General features: G+C 52.7%; 2 protein-coding genes across 2 annotated transcripts in view; one reads left to right on the top strand and one right to left on the bottom strand.

The window, feature by feature from the left end:
- NPHP4 (nephrocystin 4) overlaps nucleotides 1–3503 on the bottom strand; it is a 129225-nt gene extending 125722 nt beyond the window's left edge. Inside the window, exons 1-2 of the mRNA XM_007453275.1 lie at nucleotides 3369–3503; nucleotides 201–353 (exon numbers count right to left, since the gene is read on the bottom strand). Of these exons, the coding sequence (XP_007453337.1) occupies nucleotides 201–353; nucleotides 3369–3503 (288 nt within the window). The remainder of the gene's footprint in view (nucleotides 1–200; nucleotides 354–3368) is intronic.
- Nucleotides 3504–16471: 12968 nt separating this feature from the next.
- The window catches only part of KCNAB2 (potassium voltage-gated channel subfamily A regulatory beta subunit 2), a 98074-nt gene continuing 90404 nt past the window's right edge, over nucleotides 16472–24141 (top strand). The window contains exon 1 of the mRNA XM_007453279.1: nucleotides 16472–16565. The gene's annotated coding sequence lies outside the window, so the exon portion shown is untranslated. The remainder of the gene's footprint in view (nucleotides 16566–24141) is intronic.

The raw sequence follows: 24141 nt of genomic DNA on the forward strand, positions 1-24141 counted from the left end.
CCCCCCCCCCCCACTCCCAGCTGAGCCGCTCAGGGCGTGTGGCTTCCACCCAAGATTCCGTCTGGAAACAGGGGCTGGCCGCCAGGACGAGCTTTGTGAGGGCCAAGCCTCCTGCTCAGGGGCGTTCCTGGGCTCTGGGACGCGCTGGCGGCGCCCCCAGGTCCACTGTACCCCGCACGCCCACCTGCCGCCCCGCCCACCTCACTGAAGTCGATCCTGGGCGGCTGCCTGCAGAGTGGCCCCAGGGGCCTCGCCGGGCTCTTCCACGTCCTCCCGAAGAAGTGTCGGTAGGTCACATCAAACAGGGACACTCGCAGGTGGCAGCCCACCTCCGACAGCACCTCCAGCACACCCTAGGAGACAGAGGGACGGCCCTGAAGGGTCCCCAAGGTCACGAGCCTCCCAACAAGTGCTGACGGGCCATCCACGAGAACTGGGCCACACAGCGTCCATCCCCCAGTCCAGGTCTCAGCTCCTTTCGGGGTCTCAGCTCCTTTCGGGGAGCTACCTCTCTCCCACGGCCCGTGTCCTGGCGAGGTTATGAGTCCAAGCACACGGCCCTCCCCTGGCCAACCAGAGGCTGGAGTCCCTGGGCCCAGACACAGGCTGGAGACTCACCCAGAAGCAACGAGACGGAAGAGGCCGGAGCTGCAGAGACAGACACACATGATGCCACGTGGAGCCAAGAAAGAACAAGCCCAGGCGGCACCACGTGAGATTGTGGATGAAGCCACACGTGAAGCCTCTGCTAACGACGGGCTTGTCTTCATGTGAGTCAACAAGCTGCCTCAAGCTTAAGCCATTTTGCATGGTTTTCTGTGTCCTGTTTTACCCTTTACACCCTGACAGAACCACAAACTAAAAACTCAACTTGCCAGAATTATTTGGGGGTGGCGCTGGGGTGTGAGCAAAAGAAAAGAAGATCTTTGAGAACTGAGAAGTCATGGCCACAAATACAGACACGGCACCAGGCACTGTAAAGACCAGCCCTTTCCCCAGAGCAGTACCGCCTACCACAGTGAGGCTCTGCTGGGCCTTTAGCTCCTCTGGGAACATGGGGGTCCCACCACCCTAACGAATAAGAACGGCTCCCGGGACCTGAACTGCCCATACAGAGTGATTTACGCTGAGCACCTGCTCTCCTTCTGGGACTCTGGAATCTTGGTACATGCTAGGCAGCGGGTGTCTACACGACCAGTTCCCAAGAAGCCCCAAGGTTTTTTAGAGCCTGTGGGCACTGAGTCTCTAACGAGCTTCCTTAGTTGGCAGCATTTCACAGGTGTTGTCGCAGCCTGTTGCTGAGGGAATGAAGCGTGTCCTGGGGGCTTCCCATGGCAGACGACCCCGGAAGCTCACGCCCGTCTCCCCCCATGTGCCTTTGGCTTGGCTCATCCTACTCGGTAATTTCTCACTGAAATAAATCTTTCCTCTGAGGATGACTACGTGCTGCGTCATGTCAAGTCCTCCTGCTAGCGTATCACCGAACCTGGGGGGTGCCTCTGGGGGCTCCCGACGTAGGTGCACACACACGCTTAGGACTGTCACGTCTTCCTGACTAACATCATTACTGTGAAATGTCCCTTTATCTCTAGGGATATGCTGCGCCTTGAACTCGACTTTGTCTGATATTAGTACAACCACAAAGCTCTCTTATGCTCAGTGTTTACACGGCCTTTTTTCCATCCTTTTCCTTTCATACATATGGTTTGAAGACATACAGTTTAGGTTGACAGTGTGATTTTTTATAAACAACTTATAACTGGGTTTTAAGTGAAAACTTTTAATGTGTGAGTCGAGATCACGAAACCACTTGTAGGAATCATTCCACAGACATACGTGTGCATTTTTTTAAACGATGTCAATGAAGTCACGCACTGTAGCCATGTCTGTAAAAGCAAACCCCTGGAGGGAGTCCAACCGGTCATCCGCAAGGGCCTAATGAACGGATGACGGGTCATCCACACAGGAAAAGCTATGCTATCTTAAGAAAGAGTCAGAAATTCTTCATGGAATGACACGAAAAACCTATAACACATATTGTTAAGGATATTTTTTAAGATATAGAACAGAATATAAGCTATCATTTATGTTTAAAAAAGGAAAAATACATACAACTGTATTTATTTGTTGTATTTGCTTAGAATTTCCAGAAAGTTGTACAGAAAACAGGTTAACACTGGCTGTATCTAGGGTGGGACACTGGGTGCCTTGGGGACTTCATGGGACAATACACTTTCCCTGTGCGCCCTCGTGAATTTTGAACTATGGGAATTACCTTTTCAAAAACAAATTAAAATGAATTAATAAAGTAAAATGGGAAAATAAATAAAATCTCCTCTGCAAAATTCCTAAGAAAGAGGAAACTGCTGTCCACTATCTTGTGAGCTCCTGGAAGGCCAGGAGACTACTGGAGCCGGTCTCCCTAGGTTGGAGTCCCAGCTGGCCGGCTGGAGCTGTGTCACCCTGGGCAACCAAGGTCACCTCTCTCGGGTTGCCTCCTCTTCTGTAAAACAGGGGTAATGATGCTACCTACATCTTGGGGTTGTCATGAGGATGAAGTGAACTAACACAAGTAAAGCGCCAAGAAGTAAAGTAGTAAGAGCAGCAATCACCACAGTACCTAACACAGCGGCAAGCACACAGCAGGCGCTCAACCAAAGGGCTTGAAGTGATGATGCACGATGGATGTGAGTGATTTAATAATAGACCTAGCGCTCTGACAGCTTTGAGTGCCTGGAGAATGACCCTGCCAGCTGCAGAGGAAGAAGATACAGTCTTGCCAAGCCACATGCTCACATTGGCAGGGCTGGATCCTTCCTGTGCGTCCCCCCAGGACACCGGGCCTCCCTAGGACCATCGAATCCTGTGGGTGGTCTGAGGAGGCACAGACACGCCAGCTTCTCCGGCAGGTTCCCTGGCAGCTGGAGGGCACAGGTGGACGCAGAGCCACAGAGCAAGGGCCTGAATGTGCAAAGGCGGTGGTACCTCCCAAGCACATCTCCCAGGATGCCCAGAGCTCCGCCCCTGCTATTCTAACTGCCAGGCCGAAAGCAGGCCATGCTGAGCCATGCACAAGGCCACCTCTTGCAAACAACCTGGCCAGGAAATAACCCAGAAAATCGAATTACCTGGGTTTTTAGATTGCTCCACTGTAGGCAAAAAGAAGCCTTTTAGCCAGGGTCAAAAGTGCTGACCAAGTCGCTGAATCACAAATCCTCTTTGCTGATGGACCACTTTACCTCCGAGTACTGCCAAGGCCCCGGGTGATGGGTACAGTGCAAGACTCAGATAAACACGTGAAAATCAATACCATCTCAGGTGAGAGCAGTGACAGCGTGCGTTTGACAGTAAAGAACCAATTTCCTTACCTGCTTAATTAGCGGGCCATCAAGCCACTTCAGGACACACTGAAATGCCGTCGATTCCTTTAGAGGCTGGCGTGCTCTCTGTGTGTGGGGAGGGACCAGCAGGTTTTGGTCAAAGATCCTGCGCCAGTCATGCATTCTGCCGGTCTGAGGGTCACTGGGGGCCTCTAGGACTACCTGCGGCATTCATGTTCAAATAAAGAAAAGAGTTATGAGGGCCACAGTTCTTAGAGCAGTTCTGAAAGTTTCCGACCTCCCGGGAACCCCAGGGAAACCACCACCCCTGCAATCCACACTCTGCCATTCCCACCCTCTAGCCCCCCAGTGCAGCAGACTGGCGCCCACGCCACCTTCCCCTGGCCAACCAGAGCACACCTATCCCCGGCCTCAGTGACTGGTTTAGGGACTGGCACGTGCTTTGTCCAGCTGTGGAGGTCGAGCCCTGCACAAGGGCACCAGGCCTCGGGAACCAGGGCTGTCTTAGAGTGGCTTGGGGCACATGACCCACTCAGAGCCAACGAGATGTGATCTCAGAGCTTCTGCTGGTTCTGTGAGGAGAAGGAAACACTCTTTTCTGTGGCCTTCGGAGCACAGAGGTCATCAGCCTGAAGCTGCCCAGGGCACCACAGGAGCAGCTACCTTGAGACACATACAAAAAGGCAGGCAGAGCAAGGCCAGTGGGTCCAGACGTCATCACGAGAGCCCTGGCTCAAGGGGACCCTGAAGTCCGGCACCCAAGAGAGCTGAGCTACATGCAGTCTTGCTGGTGAAGCCAGGTAGGGACAGGTTTTGAGTGCTCTGGGTGTCTTGGCAACCTGGCTCAATAAGGATGCTACCTGCCTTCCAGCAGACAGGGATCTGAACCTTCTCGAGAGACTGTCTTCAGCTGACACAGAATCATAAGCTCTTGGCCTTGAACAGAGGCCATATTCTGTATGCTAAAATGGCAAGCACGAAGGCACGGGCTTTGATCTTCTAAGACAGCAGTTTTCTGAATGTGGTTCCCAAACCCCCGAGGTTGCCCAAGGTGGTCAAGGGCTCCACAGGGTCAAGGCTATTTTCATAACCTCCAGATGCCACTTGCCTCTTTCACTGGGTTGGCATTGGTGCCGGTGGCGCCGAGGCAATGGTGGGTGAAGCCGCATTACGCCCCGAGGCAAACGGCACCGCACCCCACGAGCCATCCTGGGCTCCTCCCCTCTCACGGCACAAAGTACAACAGCTTCACCGAAGAATGTCCTTGGGGAAGCTGTGACCACTATGGATTTTATGACGTCTTGACCCTTGAGGATGCGTGCTTTTAACATTCTGTGATGAAACGGGAAATACAGGAAAAGCATTTCCGCTGCCAGATGAAAGAAAATGGTCACCCCATGGTAAGCCGGGCGTGATCGCTGTCCTGCGAGCTGCACTAGCTCCTTCCTCCACTCAGCAACACCGCTCTTACTAAAAGAGCGGCTCAGAGACAAACCACAGGTTTTCAGACTTGGGTGCTTTGTAGACAATCTCTCAGACGTGGACAAAATGAACCTGTCACTGCAAAGGAAAACTCGTCAAAAGAATTGAGCTTTCGGGCAAAATTCAGAACTGGGAAAATCTGTACCCTCCACTGTGAGCCTGACAGCTGCGCACTTCTTTAAAGACTTTCCTGACGAGATGGGTAGTGCCGGTAACGAAAGTGATCTTTTGAGATTTTGTGATTAGATGTGTCAATATCTGGAAGATCTGCCTAACTCAGAAGCGGTATTTTCCGAGTGAACAAGCACACGATGATACAAAATTCTGCATGGATGAAAGATCCACCCGAAGTGCGAGGCAGACCAGAGGGTTTTAACGTAACACTATGAAAGCTCACGAACGGGGTGTCAAACTCTGCACGCAAGAAACCCTCAAGAAACAACCACTCGTGGACTGGGGTACAGCACCAAAGCAGAATATCCACAGTTCTCTAAGGGCCTCCTCCCTTATCGGGGTGAGGCTGGATTTCCTTCAAAGACTTCAGCCAAAATGACCCATCACAACAGAGAAGCCTGTACCAGACCAAGCAGTCCTCAGCAGTGTGTCAGCCGGATGTTAAAGGGATTCGCAAACAAGCAAAACAGCCCCACAGTTCTTGCTAATGTTTCTATTTCGGAAAACACGATTGGGTTTCATTAAAAAAAGACATCTTTATGTTAACGTGTGACAGGTCTACTGTTTTTAAATGAATTAATAACACTGTAGACACTTCTCAATAATAAATATTGGTAGAGATCACGCAAGTTTTAAAGTTATTTGGAGTCCTCAATCATTTTTTAAAGCATAAGGGGATCTGACACTCAAAAGCTGGAAAAGGGCTGTTCTACAGGGAGCCAAAATTCGAGTCTTTGGGCAGCCGGCCCACCCTACACGCTCACAGGCTGTGCTGGGAATGCAGGGGGCCTGGGAGGCACGGATGTGACCGCCCCCCTCCCACACCGTGCGGGCCTCAGGGCGGGGCCCAGCCCCCCACTGGAATGCCACTCCCACCCGGCACCCCCTCGGGCGGGCACACCCCTCAGCCTCCAGATTCAGACTGTTACCGTGTAAACAGGAAGGCGAACACTTCGGTTAGTTTGGGGTTTCTTCCTTTGTAGGCCCTCCCCAGCTCCAGCCAGAGGGCTTCAGCGACGGTATCAGAAATGAACCCATGACGCACACTGAGTGTGTCTTCCCTGGGACTCCAGCCACGCTGCCCTCTGGACAGGCTGTCTCTCCCCCAGGCCAGGAGCTGCCCAGGCCAGCCTGGAGCCCCAGGGGCCACCCTGCCACTCCAGGGAGAGCCTAAGGTAAGAGGCCAGCCCAGGGGAGGCTGGGGGAGATGGAGGGTGGCGAGGACAGCGGCAGGACCCAGACCTCCAGGTGGAGAGAGCCTGATGGAAGGCAGCCCCACCCCGACCAGAGCTGAGTTACAGGAGCCGTAAAGGCCTGTGATGGCTAAATAATGGCCCCCGAAGATGTCCCCAACCCAATCCTCAGAGCCTATGATTATTGGCCTTCACGTGGCACAAGGGACTTTGTGGGCGTGATCAGGTTAAAGACCATGAGATGGGGAGAGCACCCGGATTACGCAGGTGGGCCTGAAATCGTCACAAGGGTCCTGATGAGAGAGAGGCAGGGGGGTCAGAGAAAAGGCCAGGCGGGGCAGAAGCGGGAGAGACGTGAAGACGGAGGGAGGGACCCCAGCCGAGGAATGCAGGCGCCTCTAAAAGCTGGAGAAAGCAAGGAACCCGATTCTCCCTAGAGCCTCCAGAAGGACCACAGCCCTGCCCGCACCTTGACTTTACCCCAGTGAGACTGATTTCGGACTTCTAACCTTCAGAACTGAAAGAAGATAAACTGTTTTCGGTCCCCCAGTTTGTGGTAATTCGTTACAGAAGCCACGGGAACGCATACAGGTGTCCATGACCTGTAAGGAGAAGAGGTCTGACCAACACCCAGCAGGCCTCTGAGCACTTGTCACCTGTCCTGTACGGATCTGCTCACTGGCCCACTGCTTGCAGAAGGGAACCTACTGTCCTGTGGCCTTGGTACCAGGCTGTCCATCAGGACTCATCAAATTCAATCATGAAATTTAAGTTTCAGTAAACTTGACTCCCAAACATTTGTCTTTCAGGAAAATGTGCTTTTCTCCTTGACATTAGTTATAAAACTGGGAGGTTTATTCTTAGAAAGCGAGTGCATATCTACAGGGAAGCCCTTCCTACCTCGGGAGTACAAGCAAAGCACACACGGCAGGGTACCCTCTGGAAGGGGCCCCAGCAGCCCCACACCCTGCCCCATGGTGTTTCCCGAGCCCAGGACGCAGCCTCCTTTGCGGGGCGCTCCAGACTTTGCTCCCGTGCCCCGGATTCCTGAGCCAGTACCTCCCCGCACTTCCCTGAGGGAAGTGGGACCCAGCACCACATTTGGCGGGGAGCTGCTGCGGAGCCCTCCCACTACGGGTCGCCGGGGTAGGGGGTAGGGGACGCACAACAGGATGCCCCAGGCAGCACCAGCAGGAGATGCACTGGCATAAGAGGCAGCTACTCGAAAAGGCAGGCCACCCAAAATCAAAGAATTGAGACGGGCAGGTGCAAGCAGGCAGCAACATTCTGAGACGGTGACGGAAGGGAGGTGACTCCTGAGACACAGGCTCCTGGGGGTGGGAGCCCAGACAGTCCCAGGGGCTCTGGGACACGCAGAGCTCTTGCGTTCCCCAGACCCCCACCCAGAACGGCTCGCACCCAGCTCTCACTCCCGTCCACTCCACGCTGCCGTTGCTTCAGTTCCTCCCGGACACCACGCCCGTGCCACCCCCCAGCCCATCAGGCGCACACCCCGGGGTGATTCCTCCTCTTCCTTGGGAAGTCAGACCGGGAGCCACCTCCCCAGGAGAGCACCTCCATCTCCCACACAGGACCCTGTCACAGAAGGCACCCCACTCCACCAGGCTCCACCAGGCTACGGGGTCCCGGTCACCCTGCAGGACTGAGCTCCATGAGGTCAAGACTAGGCCCTCGGTGAAAACTTTTTTAGTGATTCAGTAAATCATTAAGTTACGCTGTGGAGGAATTAAGAAGGCTGCGGAGGAAGGGCAGAGGGGCCTTTGGGGCTAGATGAACAAAAAAGGGAAAACTGGGAGGGTCCCATGCTTTGAGCCCAAGAGAAGGGTACAGTGGGCTCTCCAGAGGGGAAATAAAGAAAAGGCACCAGCTTTTACTGAATCCTTATCATGAGCCAGGCACTCACAAACATTTTCATATTCATTATTCCAACATCTCTGTAAGGTAAGTACCATTACTGTCCCCATCTTATAGACGTGGAAAGTGAAGCTCAGAGGTTAAACAGCCAGTCTGAAAGCACACAGCCAGTCACACTCACATCAAAGACATTATAGACGGGCTTCCCTGGTGGTGCAGTGGTTGAGAGTCCACCTGCCAATGCAGGGGACGCAGGTTCGTGCCCCGGTCCGGGAGGATCCCACATGCCGCGGAGCGGCTGGGCCCGTGAGCCATGGTCGCTGAGCCTGCGCGTCCGGAGCCTGTGCTCCGCAATGGGAGAGGCCACAACAGTGAGAGGCCAGCGTACCGCAAAAAAAAAAAAAAAAAAAAAAAAAAAAAGACATTATAGCCATGCCGGGCCCTCTGCCCACCAAGGCCAGGAGAGGCAAAGGAGCAGAGGCCCTGAGGGCAAAGAGAGGGCAGTGGCCCAGGACGGGACTGATCCCCCCTCTCCTCTCAGACTTCTGGAAAGTCTTTGCCCTCCAGGCGTCTGCTTCGAATCTACAAAAGGAGCGGCTGTAAAGTTCCCTTGAGGTCTTTGCTTCTGCAGACCCTGTCAACAAATATTCACCAAGCACTTGTTCTGTCCCAGTACACACACCATGAAGCGGACTGTCAAATGCCCTGTCTTCAAGAATCTAAACATCCAGTGGGACAAATAGAAGGGGGTGGAGATTGGTTCAAGACGGCGGCATAGGACGAGTGCTCACTCCCTCTCACAAGAGCACCGGAATCACAACTAACTGCTGAACAATCATCAACAGGAAGACACTGGAACTCACCAAAAAAGATGCCCCACATCCAAAGACAAAGGAGAAGCCACAATGAGATGGTAGGAGCGGCTCAGTCACAATAAAATCAAATCCCGTAACTGCTGGGTGGGTGACTCGCAAACTGGAGAACACTTATACCACAGAAGTCCACCCACTGGAGTGAAGGTTCTGAGCCCCACGTCAGGCTTCCCAACCTGGGGGTCCGGCAACGGGAGGAGGAATTCCTAGAGAATCAGACTTTGAAGGCTAGCGGGATTTGATTGCAGGACTTCGACAGGACTGGGGGAAACAGAGACTCCACTCTTGGAGGGCACACACAAAGCAGTGTGCGCATCGGGACCCAGGGGAAGGAGCAGTGACCCCACAGGAGACTGAACCAGACCTACCTGCTAGTGTTGGAGGGTCTCCTGCAGAGGCGGGGGGTGGCTGTGGTTCACCATAGGGACAAGGACACTGGCAGCAGTTCTGGGAAGTACTCATTGGCAAGAGCCCTCCCGGAGTCTGCCATTAGCCCCACCAAAGAGTCCAAGTAGGCTCCAGTGCTGGGTCTCCTCAAGCCAAACAACCAACAGGGAGGGAACCCAGCCCCACCCATCAGCAGACAAGTGGATTAAAGTTTTACTGAGCTCTGCCCATCAGGGCAACAGTCAGCTCTACCAACCACCAGCCCCTCCCATCAGGAAACTTACATGCCTCTTAGATAGCCTCATCTACCAGAGGGCAGACAGCAGAAGCAAGAAGAACTACAGTCCTGCAGCCTGTGGGACAAAAACCACATTCACAGAAAGATAGACAAGATGAAAAGGCAGAGGGCTATGTACCAGATGAAGGAACAAGATAAAACCCTAGAAAAACAACTAACTGAAGTGGAGACAAGCAACCTTCCAGAAAAAGAATTCAGAATAATGATAGTGAAGATGATCCAGCCAGGACCTCGGAAAAAGAATGGAGGCAAAGATCGAGAAGATGCAAGAAATGTTTAACAAAGACACAGAAGAATTAAAGAACAAACAAACGGAGATGAACAATACAATAACTGAAATGAAAAATACACTAGAAGGAATCAGTAGCAGAATAACTGAGGCAGAAGAACGGATAAGTGACCTGGTAGACAGAATGGTAGAAATCACTGCCGGAGAACAGAATAATGAAAATAAATGAAGACAGCCTAAGAGACCTCTGGGACAACATTAAATGCACCAACATCTGCATTACAGGGGTCCCAGAAGGAGAAGAGAGAGAGAAAGGAACTGAGAAAATATTTGAAGAGATTATAGTCGAAAACTTCCTTAACATAGGAAAGGAAATAGCTGCCCAAGGCCAGGAAGCGCAGAGAGTCCCAGGCAGGATAAACCCAAGGAGAAACACGCCGAGACACATAGTAACCAAATTGACAAAAATTAAACACAAAGAAAAATTATTGAAAGCAACAAGGGAAAAACTACACATAACATAAAAGGGAACTCCTATAAGGTTAACAGCTGATTTCTCAGCAGAAACTCTACAAGCCAGAAGGCAGTGGCACGATATATTTAAAGTGATGAAAGGGAAGAACCTACAACCAAGATTACTCTACCCGGCAAGATCTCACTCAGATTCGACAGAGCAATCAAAAGCTTTTCAGACAAGCAAAAGCTAAGAGAATTCAGCACCACCAAACCAGCTCTACAACAAATGCTAAAGGAACTGCTCTAAGTGGGAAACACAAGAGAACAAAAGGACCTACAAAAACAAACCCAAAACAATTAAGAAAATGTAATACGCACATACATATTGATAATTACCTTAAATGTCAATGGATTAAATGCTCCAACCAAAAGACACAGGCTCACTGAATGGATACAAAAACAAGACCCATATATATGCTGTCTATAAAAGACACATTTCAGACCTAGGGGCAGATACAGATTGAAAGTGAGGGGATGGATAAAGATATTCCATGCAAATGGAAATCAAAAGAAAGCTGGAGTAGCAATATTCATATCAGATAAAGTAGACTTTAAAATACAGTATGTTACAAGAGACAAGGAAGAACACTACATAATGATCAAGGGATTAATCCAAGAAGAAGATATAACAATTATAAATATATATGCACCCAACATAGGAGCGCATCAATACATAAGGCAAATGCTAACAGCTATAAAAGAGTAAATTGATGGTAACACAATTATAGTGGGGGACTTTAACACCTCACTTACACCAATGGACAGATCATCCACACAGAAAATTAATAAGGAAACACAAGCTTTAAATGACACAATAGGCCAAATAGATTTAAGTTATGTTTATAGGACATTCCATCCGAAAAAAGCAGATTACACTTTCTTCTCAAGTGCACACAGAACATTCTCCAGAATAAATGACATCTTGGGTCACAAATCAAGCCGCGGATAATTTAAGAAAATTGAAATTGTATCAAGCATCTTTTCCGACCACAACACTATGAGATTAGAAATAAATTACAGGGAAAAAAAACGGAAAAAACACAAACACATGGAGGCTAAACAATACACTACTAAATAACCAAGAGATCACTGAAGAAATCAAAGAGAAAATCAAAAAATACCTAGAGACGAATGACAATAAAAACACAACTGTGAGATGCAGCAAAAGCAGTTCTAAGAGGGAAGCTTTATAGCAATACAATCCTACCTCAAGAAACAAGAAAAAAAATCTCAAACAATCTAACCTTACACCTAAAGGAACTAGAAAAGAACAAACAAAACCCAAAGTTAGTAGAAGGAAAGAAATCATAAACATCACAGCAGAAATAAATGAAATAGAAACAAAGAAAACAACAGCAAATATCAATAAAACTAAAACCTGGTTCTTTGAGAAGATAAAAAAAATTGATAAACCTTTAGCCAGACTCATCAAGAAAAAGAGGGAGAGGACTCAAATCAATAAAACTAGAAATGAAAAAGAAGTTACAACAGACACCGAAGAAATACAGAGCATCATAAGAGACTAGTACAAGCAACTCTATGCCAATAAAATGGACAACCTGGAATAAATGGACAAATTCTTAGAAAGGTACAACCTTCCAAGACTGAACCAGGTAGAAATAGAAAATATGAACAGACTAATCACAAGTAATAAAATTGAAACTGTGACTAAAAATCTTCCAACAAACAAAAGTCCAGGACCAGATGGCTTCACAGGTGAATTCTATCAAACATTTACAGAAGAGCTAACACCCATCCTTCTCAAACTCTTCCAAAAAACTGCAGAAGAAGGAACACTCCCAAACTCATTCTATGAGGCCACCATCACCCTGATACCAAAACCAGACAAAGATACTACAAAGAAAGAAAATTACAGACCAATATCACTGATGAATATAGATGCAAAAATTCCAAACAAAATACTAGCAAACAGAATCCAACAGCACATTTAAAGGATCATACACGATGATCAAGTGGGATTTATCCCAGGGATGCAAGGATTCTTCAATATATGCAAATCAATCAATGTGATACACCATATTAACAAACTGAGGAATAAAAACCATTTGATCATCTCAAAAGCTGCAGAAAAAGCTTTTGACAAAATTCAACTCCCATTTATAATAAAAACTCTCCAGAAAGTGGGCATAGAGGGAACATACCTCAACATAATAAAGGCCATATACGACAAACGCACAGCAAACATCACTCTCAATGGTGACAAACTGAAAGCATTTATCTAAGATCAGGAACAAGACAAGGATGTCCACTCTCATCACTATTATTCAACATAATATTGGAAGTCCTAGTCACGGCAATCAGAGAAGAAAAAGAAATGAAAGGAATACAAGTTGGAAAAGAAGAAGTAAAACTGTCACTGTCTGCAAATGACATGACACTATACATAGAGAATCCTAAAGGTGCCACCAGAAAACTACTAGAGCCAATCAATGAATTTGGTAAAGTTGCAGGATACGATATTAATGCACAGAAGTCTCTTGCATCCCTTACACTAACAATGAAAGATCAGAAAGAGAAATTAAGGAAACAATCCCATTCACCATTGCAACAAAACGAATAAAATACCTAGGAATAAACCTACCTAAGGAGGTAAAAGATCTGTACTCAGAAAACTATAAAACACTAATGAAAGAAATCAAAGATGACACAAACAGATGGAGAGATATACCATGCTCTTGGATTGGAAGAATCAATACTGTGAAAATGACTATACTACCCAAAGCAATCTACAGATTCAGTGCAATCCCTATCAAATTATCAATGGCATTTTTTACAGAACTAGAACAAAAAATCTTAAAATTTTTATGGAGACACAAAAGACCCCAAATAGCCAAAGCAATCTTGAGGGAAAAAACATGGAGCTGGAGGAATCAGACTCCCTGACTTCAGACTATACTACAAAGCTACAGTAATCAAGACAGTATGGTACTGGCACAAAAACAGAAATACAGATCAATGGAACTGGATAGAAAGCCCAGAGATAAACTCACGCACCTATGCTCAACTAATCTATGACAACAGAGGCAAGGATATACAATGGAGAAAAGACAGTCTCTTCAATAAATGATGCTGGGAAAACTGGACAGCTACATGTAAAAGAATGAAATTAGAACACTCTCTAACACCATACACAAAAATAAACTCAAAATGGATTAAAGACCTAAATGTAAGACCGGACACTATAAAATTCTTAGAGGAAAACATAGGAAGGACACCCTCTGACATAAATCACAGCAAGATCTTTTTGACCCACCTCCTAGAGTAATGGAAATAAAAACAAAAATAAACAAATGGGACCTCATGAAAATTAAAAGCTTTTGCACAGCAAAGGAAACAATAAACAAGATGAAAAGACAACCCTCAGAATGGGAGAAAATATTTGCAAACGAATCAACAGACAAATGATTAATCTCCAAAACAGATAAAGAACTCATGCAGCTCAGTATTAAAAAAAACAAACAACCCAATCAAGAAATGGGCAGAAGACCTAAACAGACATTTTTCCAAAGACATACAGATGGCCAAGAGGCACATGAAAAGCTGCTCAACATCACTAATTATTAGAGAAATGCAAATCAAAACTACAGTGAGGTATCACCTCACATCGGTTAGAATGGGCATCATCAGAAAATCTACAAACAGCAAATGCTGGAGAGGTTGTGGAGAAAAGGCAACACTCTTGCACTGCTGGTGGGAATGTAAATTGAAACAGCCACTATGGAGAACAGTATGGAGGTTCCTTAAAAAACTAAAAATAGAACTACCACATGACCCAGCAATCCCACTACTGGGCATGTACCCAGAGGAAACCATAATTCAAAAAAACACATGCACCCCAATGTTCACTGCAGCACTGTTTACAATAGCCAGGTCATGGAAGCAACCTAAATGCCCATCAACAGACAAAATGATAGAGAAGATGTGGTACATATATGCAATGGAATATTACTCAGCCATAAAAAGGAACGAAACTGGGTCACTTGTAGAGACGCGGATGGACCCAGAGACCATCATACAGAGTGAAGTCAGAAAGAGAAAAACAAATATCGTATATTAATGCATATCTGTGGAATCTAGAAAAATGGTACAGATGAACCAGTTTGCAAAGCAGAAATAGAGACACAGATGTAGAGGACAAACGTATGGACACCAAGGGGGGAAAGCAGGGGCGGGGTGGGGGGATGGTGGGATGAATTGGGAGATTGGGATTGACGTATACACACTAATATGTATAAAATAGACTAATAATAACCTGCTGTATAAAAAAATAATAATAAAATAAAATTTAAAAGAACGAGGGGGCAAGTGGGAGCAGCACACAGAAGACAAGCCTGATGCAGACTCCTTTCTTTGGCAGGGGAGGGAGGGTAGAGAAGAGAAGGGAATCCGGGCGCCGAAGTGCTAGGCTGGGTTGATGTCTCACAAGCAGCGGTTCACCAAGGCAAGGGAGGAGCAGGAACCGCAGGAGCTGCCTGGTCACAGGGAAGCTTCCCTCCCAGAAGTGAACAAAATCTGGAATGCCTGAGACCTGAAAGCTTTGGGGAGCTTTTTTGAGAGTGAGTAGAGGTCTCCTTAAGCACTGCCTGGAATTCCTCATTCAAGGAATAGTCTTTGAGTACCTACCACGTGCCAGGCCCTGGAGAAACCGTCCTGCCCTCGAGGAATGTATCTGGAGAGAGGCAGAAAGACAGGAAGCAAGTTAGCACACAAAGGAGGTGGCTGTGACCTCTGAAAATCAGAGGACCGGAGGGTGTAGTGAGCTGTGATGAAGACCTGGGCGGGAACTGGGGGCGACTATCCACCATCATCTAAAGGACACCTTTTCCAACTACACAAGCTTGGGAGGCCAGACTTCCTTCGTATGCTTCAACCCAAGTGGCACAGTGCAACACCGAAGGCAGGACCGGGTCTGATAAGGCATCTGTCTTCTAGGGAAGCAGGCATGGGAAGAGAGATGCAAAGGTGGGGCCTCTGAGTCTGAAGAAGCGAGCAGGAGACCGAGCACTGGGGTCTCGAGAAGGGCCCAGGTCGGGTGCTCGGAGGCGGTCAGGAGGTCGGTGGGCTGGACAGCGGAGGGAAAGGTGGGAGCAGCTTCAGGGGAGGCCGTAGGCAGGCAGGGCTATCAAGGCAGGGACTCCTGCGAGGGCCAGGGAGTCTCCAGATCTCCACTGGGCGGCGGCGCTGGGACGGGTCGGCAGGGCCAGCGGGGGACAGGAACCCAGTGGGGACAGGCAAAGCAGGGGTCCCCGGCAGGGGTTCGACGGGGAAAAGGGGAGGGCCAACGCCGCGGTCTCAGCACAGCCCAGGCCGGCGGCACCGCGCTCGCCTTAAGCTGGAGGGCTGCAAGGGGGCGCAGAGTCTAGGGGCAGAGTACTGAGGTTGAGCCCCAAGAAGCCCCCGAAGCCTGTGGCTCCGGCCGCACCAAGTGTCACGGCGGGGGGAAGGAGGTGCGACCGACACGGGCACAGCCTCGCGCCCACCCGGCCGCCGCGCCCCGCAGGTACCGGGCCCCGGTGAAAGACTCACGGAGCATCCCCCCCCCGGGCCCGAGGCCCTGACCCGCTCGGCGGCCCCCGCGCCTCTGGGCTGCGTCCAACCTCCCCCGCGGAGCCAGCCAACGTGGTTCCGCCAGCGGCCGGCAGCGTTACCTAGGAGACGGGCCTGCAGCTGCCACACCCGCCCCGGGGCGTCGAGCCCCAAGCTTTCGAGGATGTGCCCCCCGGAAGGATCCAGAGGCCCGGCGGCCGGCCGGTGCCCACCGGAGCCGCAGGCCTTGCGGTCCGAGGACCGGCCGAGGGGCACCCGACCCGCTGCCACCCGCCCGAGGACCTTCGGAAGGGAAAGAACCCGCACCCCGACCTCCGCGTCAGCAGCACTGTGGGACCAATCAGAGCCCAAGTCCAGGGGCTCCGCTCCGGGAGCGCCAGCCAATAGGCGCGGCGGCGGGCCCGTTCTGATTTGCATGGTCGGCGATCCCTCGGCCAATAGGGATGTGACTGGCGTGAAGACCAGCCAATGATAAGCAGGCAGAGGCGTGGCCCCGGGCGTCCCACGAGGTGAAGGTGCTGCGGGCGGAACCTGGTGGAGCTAGTGGGATTCGGGGGCGCTAAAGTCGCAGGGACAGGGCGGGAAGGAAGATCCGGAGCGGGGCAGAGGATCCGGAGCTGGAGCCCCCAGGTGAGTGCAGGGGGAGACCCCGGCCGTCCGCGCAGTACACGACCGTGCGCCGGGAAAGCGGCGGCGGGCACCCGCGAGGCCCGCGCTGACTCTCCATCTCCTTTCCCCCAGCGCGTCCCCGCGCCCGCCTCCGTCCTCACCTCCTCTCCAGCCGGCTCGACTCCTTCTCCATCATCTCCCTGCCCCCATCCTGTCCTCCCTTGCCTGCCCTATCTGCCAACCCGCCCGACCTTTTAGCTCCCATGCCCGACCCCGGCCCCAAACTTCATCCTTCCCCTCGTCCCGTCTCTGGCCCCTCCTTTTCCCGCAGCCTCGCCTCCCCCTCCCCCATCCCCCTTTCAGCGCAGCCCCATCGGAGCGCTCCTGGACCGGTCCCCCCCATCTCTCTCCTTGTTGCTCCCGAAGGCTCATCCTGCCTTTCCTTCCAGGTCCCTGGCCCCATCTTCCCACCCATTCTGCTCCCAATCGCTACATCTCTCCCCGCGGGCGCCCTCTCTGCACCTCGCCTTGCTCCCCAGGACCTTGGCGTTCCCCTCCTGCACCAGTTCATCTGGCTGCCTACACACCCCACCCCACCCCGGTCCCTATACCCCTGCCCCCTCTTCAGCTTCTCTTCGCTCCCCACCTCCCCTACCTGCTCCTGCGGGACGCAGAGACCCAGCTGCTGCACCGCTTCCTGCTGCAGTAGCAGTCCTGTACCTGCCCACCTTGCCACCCTCCCACCCAGGCAGCCTACCCTGGCTCTGCTCCTCCTGGCATTTGTCTGGGGGCTCCTTTAGGGTCTACGCTTTGTCTAGAGCGGCCTGGGGGGCTCCAGGTGAGAAGCCCCTTAGCACCCTTTCCTGCCTTCCCCCCTAGCCACCGGCTCCCTTCCCACCCCACCCCCACTTTCCTACTCAGCTTACTTTGTGATTCAGCATTTTTGGGGTTGGTAACTTTCTGTGCCTCCTGGCATGATAGGGACCTGGTTGTGGGGCCGTAGGCAGGGGGGTCTTGACCCTGCAGTTAGAGGGGCCACCTTAGAACAGTCCTGAGCTGCCTGGTGGGGACAGGGTTGGGGAATGGGAACTCACCAGTGGGGGCTGCCCTTTCTTCTCTTTCACTTGTCTGCCCTGTGTTGAAATGCATCCAAGGGGAGATAACATAAGTAATAGCTCTTGGGGAAATGAGCTATTAGCATTTATGGAAATTAATACATCCACATCCGAGGAGGAAGAACACCAAGTTCAGGCCACAGCTGTCCCACTGCCTGTCCTTTCAGGATTTCTTCTTTCTCTGCAACTTCTCCTCCCCCTCACAAACGCCTTCCGCCTCCCAATGCCAAGAGCAAGCTCCTGCTCTGCAAACAAAACCGCATTCAGGCCCCACGTTGCAGGGTTTGGGGACCTGAGTGTGGAGAGTTGCACCTGCCCTCCCGACTGTTACTTGGCGTTTGCATCTACCTGCAGACCCCAGGCTTGTGTGTGGTTCTTGGGGTCCTTCCCCTGTGCTATCACAACGGGGGCCCAGAGGGCATTGGCTCCCTGCGTCCTGTCCATCAGGAACACTCTCCAAGCCCACACCCGGCCTCAATGACATTGAGGGTGTTCAGGCTGCAGCACATTCCTACCTCGAAAGCAGCCTGCTGGAGGCTCCCCTATAAAACCGAGGTCCCGTTCTTTGTGCCTCTTTGTGCTATGCCAGTGGACAGACAGTGTGGGGACTGAACCAGGGCACAGGGGGAGGGAGGGTCACGAACAGTGCGAAACTGGGTCTTGTGCTCAAACCTTTTGGGTCTGGACGTGGCGCCTGGACGGGAATGAATGGGCGTGAAAGCAGTTGCACACAGGAGGTGTGGCAAGACGGACGCTACTGCTCGTCTGGTGAGGGTCACAGGCCGAGGCTCTGGGGGATGGAGGGGTGAGCAAGCTCCGGGGTGGGGCAGATTGAGAAGCTTCACACCATGGGGCTGGCTTTCTTTCCTTTTTCAATGATCTTCTAAACCCCAAATGATTCAGGAGGAAGTGAGTGGCACAAGTTTTGGTTTGACAGTTTCCGGTAAGGGAGGCAGCCTCCTCTAGACTTTCCTGTTTGTCGGTGATGGGCCCATGGCAACTGGGCAGCACGCATGTGGCGAAGGAAGGCCTCCTCCACTGCTGGAACCCAGGGGAGCGAACGTGTGTGGTTTCCCAGGACTCTGGCTAGAAGGAGCGTGTATCTAGTCCTTGACCTTCACTTCTCCATGACCTTCGCTTCACCAAAGGTCCCAGAGCCAGAGCCATTTCCTGGAGCCCCGAATGATAGGCAGAACAGTGGCACTGCAGGCAGCATTCGAGGAGGACCATCTCTGAAGGTGTCCAAGGCCAGAGACCCCTCCTCTCCCCTTTCCGCAGCCAGGGGTCCTGCCTCATAGAGGCGAGCATGCTAGAGCTACAAGGGGCTGGGCATCTTCCCCTTTGGAGGACACAACGGAAGCCTTGGCAAAGTCAGAGACTTCTCCAAGGTCACTCAGAGGTGAGCCGCGTCAGGCCCCGTACCTCCCACCAGTCTGAGCCAGGTCACTTCCTTGGTTCTGCCCTTGGAGGAAACCAGCACCCCGTGAACATGCCAACCAACAGCTCTAGCCACCCTTCAGGACACACTTGTGAGAGGGTGCTGACACACGTGGGGGGAACAGCACCCCGGGTGCGTCTGAGTCACTGGGGCTGTCAGGGGCGGGAGATGCTACCGACCCCGGAGAGTTCTCGGTGACAGCATCCTGCCCGGCCTGGCAGTTCCTCAGAGCCAGGGCCCTGTGGCTCCAAAGATGTCATCAAAGAGACAGCAAGGGGCCGGGCGGCCGGGTGAGATGAAAGGGAGGAAGAGGGACTCTGCACCTTGACCTTTGCTTCGCTGTGGGTCCTTGTAAATAACCCTGAACAGCCCTGCAGGGAGGCTGCTTAGCCTGGATGGGAAACAGGCACAGAGCGGTGGTGAGACGGACCCGGCCTCCTGGGTTCTGTTCCCGCTGCACCAGGCTCCCTCCAGCCTATCAGCAAGTGCCGGAAATCCTTACCCCCCAGAGATGCATCTCCTCCAATGTGCAGGAGGGTCAGGTTCAATCCCAGCTCCCAAGGGACATGGAAGCTGCCTTTCTCATGGTGGGAAGCCCAGCATGCTCAGCCCTCCACCCACAGCATGTCCCCCCTTTCTTTGGGGTGACTCGGAGGAAATGTGGTCCTTGGCTCAACCAGTACAGAGGAGAAAAAGGGACAGGGCCTCCCCAGGAGAAAACACACAAGGGGCCAGGTGGGAACATCACCCGACAGGTCATCGGGTCACTGCGGGGGGCGGGGGTGGGCGGAGGGGGCGCTTCAAGCTTTCTATCCGGCCTGGGCTTGGTGAGAACATGAGTCTCCCTGCCCGAGTGGACTTGAGCAGACTAGGTCTTCTTACCCTTTGCCACATCCCGCGGGGCTGAAACAGGGCTAGCCTTCCCCTCCCTCTACACTGAGGGATGCACTCTGGGCCCGGCCGCCCCAGCTGAAGTGTGCCCTGCACCCGCACACTTTCTAACTCATAGCACAGAGGACAGGGTCTCAGGAGGTCACCCCCTACTCCACCAAGTGGCCAGGTGGTTAGCCCTGGAGACCCGGTGTCCACGGGCTTGTATGTGCCCCTCATCCTATTTCACCCACATCCCTGGCACCTGCCTGCCTCCCTTGAACTTCCTTGTTGCGGTCAACCTCTCCTCCCTGTAGCTCCAGCACACAGGCTCTTGCAGAACTGACTGTCTTAATGCCAGACAGGGTACAGATTAAGTAGGACTGGGAAAGGGGGAAACGCGGAGATGGGCTGCGGATATCTTCCTCAGCCTCACACCTGTGCGGCAGACCCAATAGGGGACTTTTCCCCACCAGGATCCTGAGCCCTCTTAGGGGGTTTTCCCCGCCTAACGTGACCTTGATCTTGAGCCCCAGCTGCTGAGTGGCTGAGATCCACCATCCAACTCAACGGTTGAAAGCCAAGTGTATGTTTCTCCTTCTCAGATCCCTGCACTGGGTTCAAAACAAACCAGCAAACCGTTCATCGTCGGGCTAGTTTCCCCAGTAAGCGAGCGACTTCTTGGGTCCCGCAGACGCTGGGTCTTGTCCGCGGGGCCCTCTGTCTGGGGTCTTGGCCCGTGGCCCCCAGTGGAGGACTAGCTCTCTGAATGTCCGGTTCTTACTCTCCCAGCTGCTTGGCCCTGTGCTTGTGTCTCCCTTTTTCGGGATTGGTTAAATGAGGCAAGGAGAGGCATACAGACAGTCCCTGGCACAGGGCGGGCACTCTGTCAGCTTCCCAGCCTCTGTGTCCAGTCATGGACTGAGCGCAAACCTTCGCTCTACCTGGAGCCCAGGTGGCTCCCGGGAAAGCTCAAGCAAAGTGACTCAGGTCCCCTTCTGAGTCATTTCATGAGCCCACGTGGGGCTCCTCAGAGGGGCTGGGTGCTCCAGGGGAACAGCCTGGGGGAACCCAGCTGGCGGCTTTCGTGGAGGAAGGAGGTGAGGAGCCTGTTGCTGTCTCTGCAGATCATGGCCTCCCAGTGAGTGGAGGGACACGGCTTGCCCTGTCCTCCCAACCCCAGGCCTCCTGGAGGGCCTGGTGCGCAAGCCTTGGGGGCATCCGTCTGCCCGCCTACCCCCCTGTACAGTAGCCCGTGGGGGCTGCAGAGCCCCACCCCAGGCACGCCCACCCTCTGCAGCACAGCATGTTTTCATTTTCCATCCTTCAGCAGCTTTACGATCTCTCAGAGTGAACTGCAACCTGATGTCCACAAGCTGTCAAATACAGCCCAGGGCAGAAGGAGCTAGAAATCTGCCTGGGAACCTTGCCTTCCCGAGTGCTCTGAGGTGGCAGGATCTCTCTGGAAACAGTGACCTTCCTGCCCCTTCTGGTTGGAGGAGACTCAGAAATAACTAGCACAAGGATATTCTAAAGAATCCATGCATTAAAAAGTAAAGTAGAATTTAAACATTGTTTAAAACCTATAAATACCGCCGACCGGGAAAGCCCCCTGCAGCAGACATTTGAAAGGCCAAGGGTGAGCAAGACCCACCTGACCTGACCCCAGACCAGGAACCGTCAGAGAAGCCTCTGCTGATAGAAGAGAGATGGGGGGGCAGGTGGGCTTGATATTTGACCCAGACCCTGAAAGAAGGCAGGGTTGTGATAGCAAAACTGGGAAAGGACTGCCTGGAGAGAGCCCTGCACGGGCCAGGCCCCAGAGGGAGGACCAGGGGGTTGGACAGTGGCCGAGGCCCAGGGGGAGCACAGGTGGGACATGAATATGGGAGTCGTTGAGGGGGAGCAGGAACTGGGATCTGGGAGACCAGCCGTCAGACCCCTGGGGGTTTTGGAGCCAGCAGTGACATGTCCACACCAGGATGAAGGAGGCAGATGTGTCTGCAGTGTGGGGTGAGGACCATGTGTGATGACAGGGGAGACTGCGTGTCATCCTAAAGAGAGACTGTTACCTGTGTTGTGTGCTGCTGTAGGCCCAGCATCGTGCACAGAGTGGGACCCCGTAAATATGTCTCGAGCAGATGAATAGAATGAGTAGGCAGGAGAGCGTCACAGCAAAGCTGCTGTGGAGCCAGGTGGCAATGGGATGCGGGCAGTAAGAGGAGCCCCGGGTCCCCTTTTCATCGCTGGGTCTGCTCGGGCTACATCCTGCTGACCCTGCTGCGTTGGGTCCAAGGTCTTTGCCTCGGCCAGTCATGGCTGTGGGCATTGAGAGGGACAGCCATGGGTTCAAACAGGGTTCAAACCAGAGGTGATTGCCAACCCCCCACCAGTCACAGCCTTGGCAGTGGACAAGGTCACCCAGGAGGTGGGGCCAAGAGTAAAGGGGGCAGAAGACGGAGCCCAGGGAGTGGCCGTGAGTGCAGGATTTGAGAGGGAAGGTGAGGGTCAAGACAGGAGGAAACCCTGGGTTATCCTGGAGCCCAGTCAGAGAGGGAGATAGAAAGTGGGGGCAGGCGTCCGCTGCATCAGGCGGGCCCCACACTGCTGGGGCCACAGTCTCTGCCAAGAGGGGAGGCGACAGAGCTGCCCCCCCCATAACAGGTGCCGCGTCTTTGTCCTGTTCTGTGTCCACCCCTTCAATTCAAGGAGTTGCCATTGTCCGCATTTTACTGGTGCAGAAACAGTCACTGAAAGCCGAGGTGCCTATCCTCAGGTCACAGGGCACTAACAAGGAGTCAAGATCTGAACCCCGGCTGTCTGTCGGGTGCCAACGCCCGCCCTCCTGACCTTTGCATTCTGCTGCCTAAATGGCTCTTGAGAAATGTGACAGTGAAAGAAGGAAGGGAGGCGAGAGGGGGCGCACTCCCAGGGTTAGCAGGTCGGTGGGAAGAAAAGTCACTTTTCTGGTTAACCGGGTCCATCGGCCGCCTCCTCAATCTCCATGGTGCGTGATTCTGTGTCCTACCCTAACAGGGACGTTGTGAACTGCGGGGCTCATCCTTCCAGCTTCATGGATGGCTCTGCCTATGATACAGCTGCAGAGGATAGGAATGGGGAGACTGCGGTGGGCCCGGTGGTGCCCGGCAGTCCTGAGCCCTGGGGCACACGTCGGAGTCACAGGGGGCAGTGCCTGAAAACAGCCCCTGTGGGTCCTGGTGCAGCTCAGCAGCCACTGGCCCAGGGTTCCAAGTCCACACTTTGAGAAACACTCCCCAGTTTGTCATAAACGTTCCCATTTCCACTTGGTAAAGCAGCACCCAGGGAAACACGCCTTGATCATTGGAAGCTCCGGCGAGCAAGGCTTTCTGGGGCTTCTCCAACCCTGTGGAACATAGGAAGCCCTTGTTCTACTGGGCGACCTGCTACGCTTTTGTCAGCTTCGGATCCCGAGTCGAGCTTTAATCCTGCCGGGGGTGGGGAAATGCTGGTGTTAGTGGTGCCCCAGTGCTCCTGGAATGAGGTTTGGTCAGGATGCTGACTCTCTGAGCACCTGCCCCGTGTGACGGAAGTGGGCATCCCTCCCAGGAGCCAGCCTGTCACTTGGGACTGAACCTGTGGCATCTCCCCTCCCCCTCTCGTGAGCCCCCACCTCTGCGCAGTGGCTCCCTCACCCCCCGGGGAGCGTTGCCTTTGCCTCTCACCGAGGAGGTTTTTTGTCACCCAGCTTAGGCTGCCCGGAGCCATCTCTGTCCCTTTGCTCTTGCCAAGATCATGGGATGCCCGGAATAGGGATTGCAAATCCCAACAAAACATCGCTCCCTTTCTGTAGGGGCATAGGCGCTGGGGACACCTCCCTGCTTATACCTGCCCATGTCCTGCCCAGGACACATCAGAGGCTCCAGGGATGCTACTGGGGATGCTGCCATACTCCCTCTTCATCCCGAAGGATGGGTTTGGGAAAGGCCTCTGACGGCTCGTGGGACAGCTCCTGTGGGTAAATGTGGACCCACGTCCTAAATAAAGAGCCTGTTCAGATGAGACTCATCGGCCACCCTGGGCCTGATGTTGCAACTCGAGGGACGGTGGTTGATTGTAGGAGTGACCCTGCTCCTGCTCTGGCTTTGTGCAGCTGCGGCCATGCTGCACATCACCCCTTCCTTCACTGACCCGA

This window comes from Lipotes vexillifer, unplaced genomic scaffold (genome assembly GCF_000442215.2).
Source record: "Lipotes vexillifer unplaced genomic scaffold, Lipotes_vexillifer_v1.1 scaffold575, whole genome shotgun sequence".
Taxonomy (NCBI): Eukaryota; Metazoa; Chordata; class Mammalia; order Artiodactyla; family Lipotidae; genus Lipotes; species Lipotes vexillifer.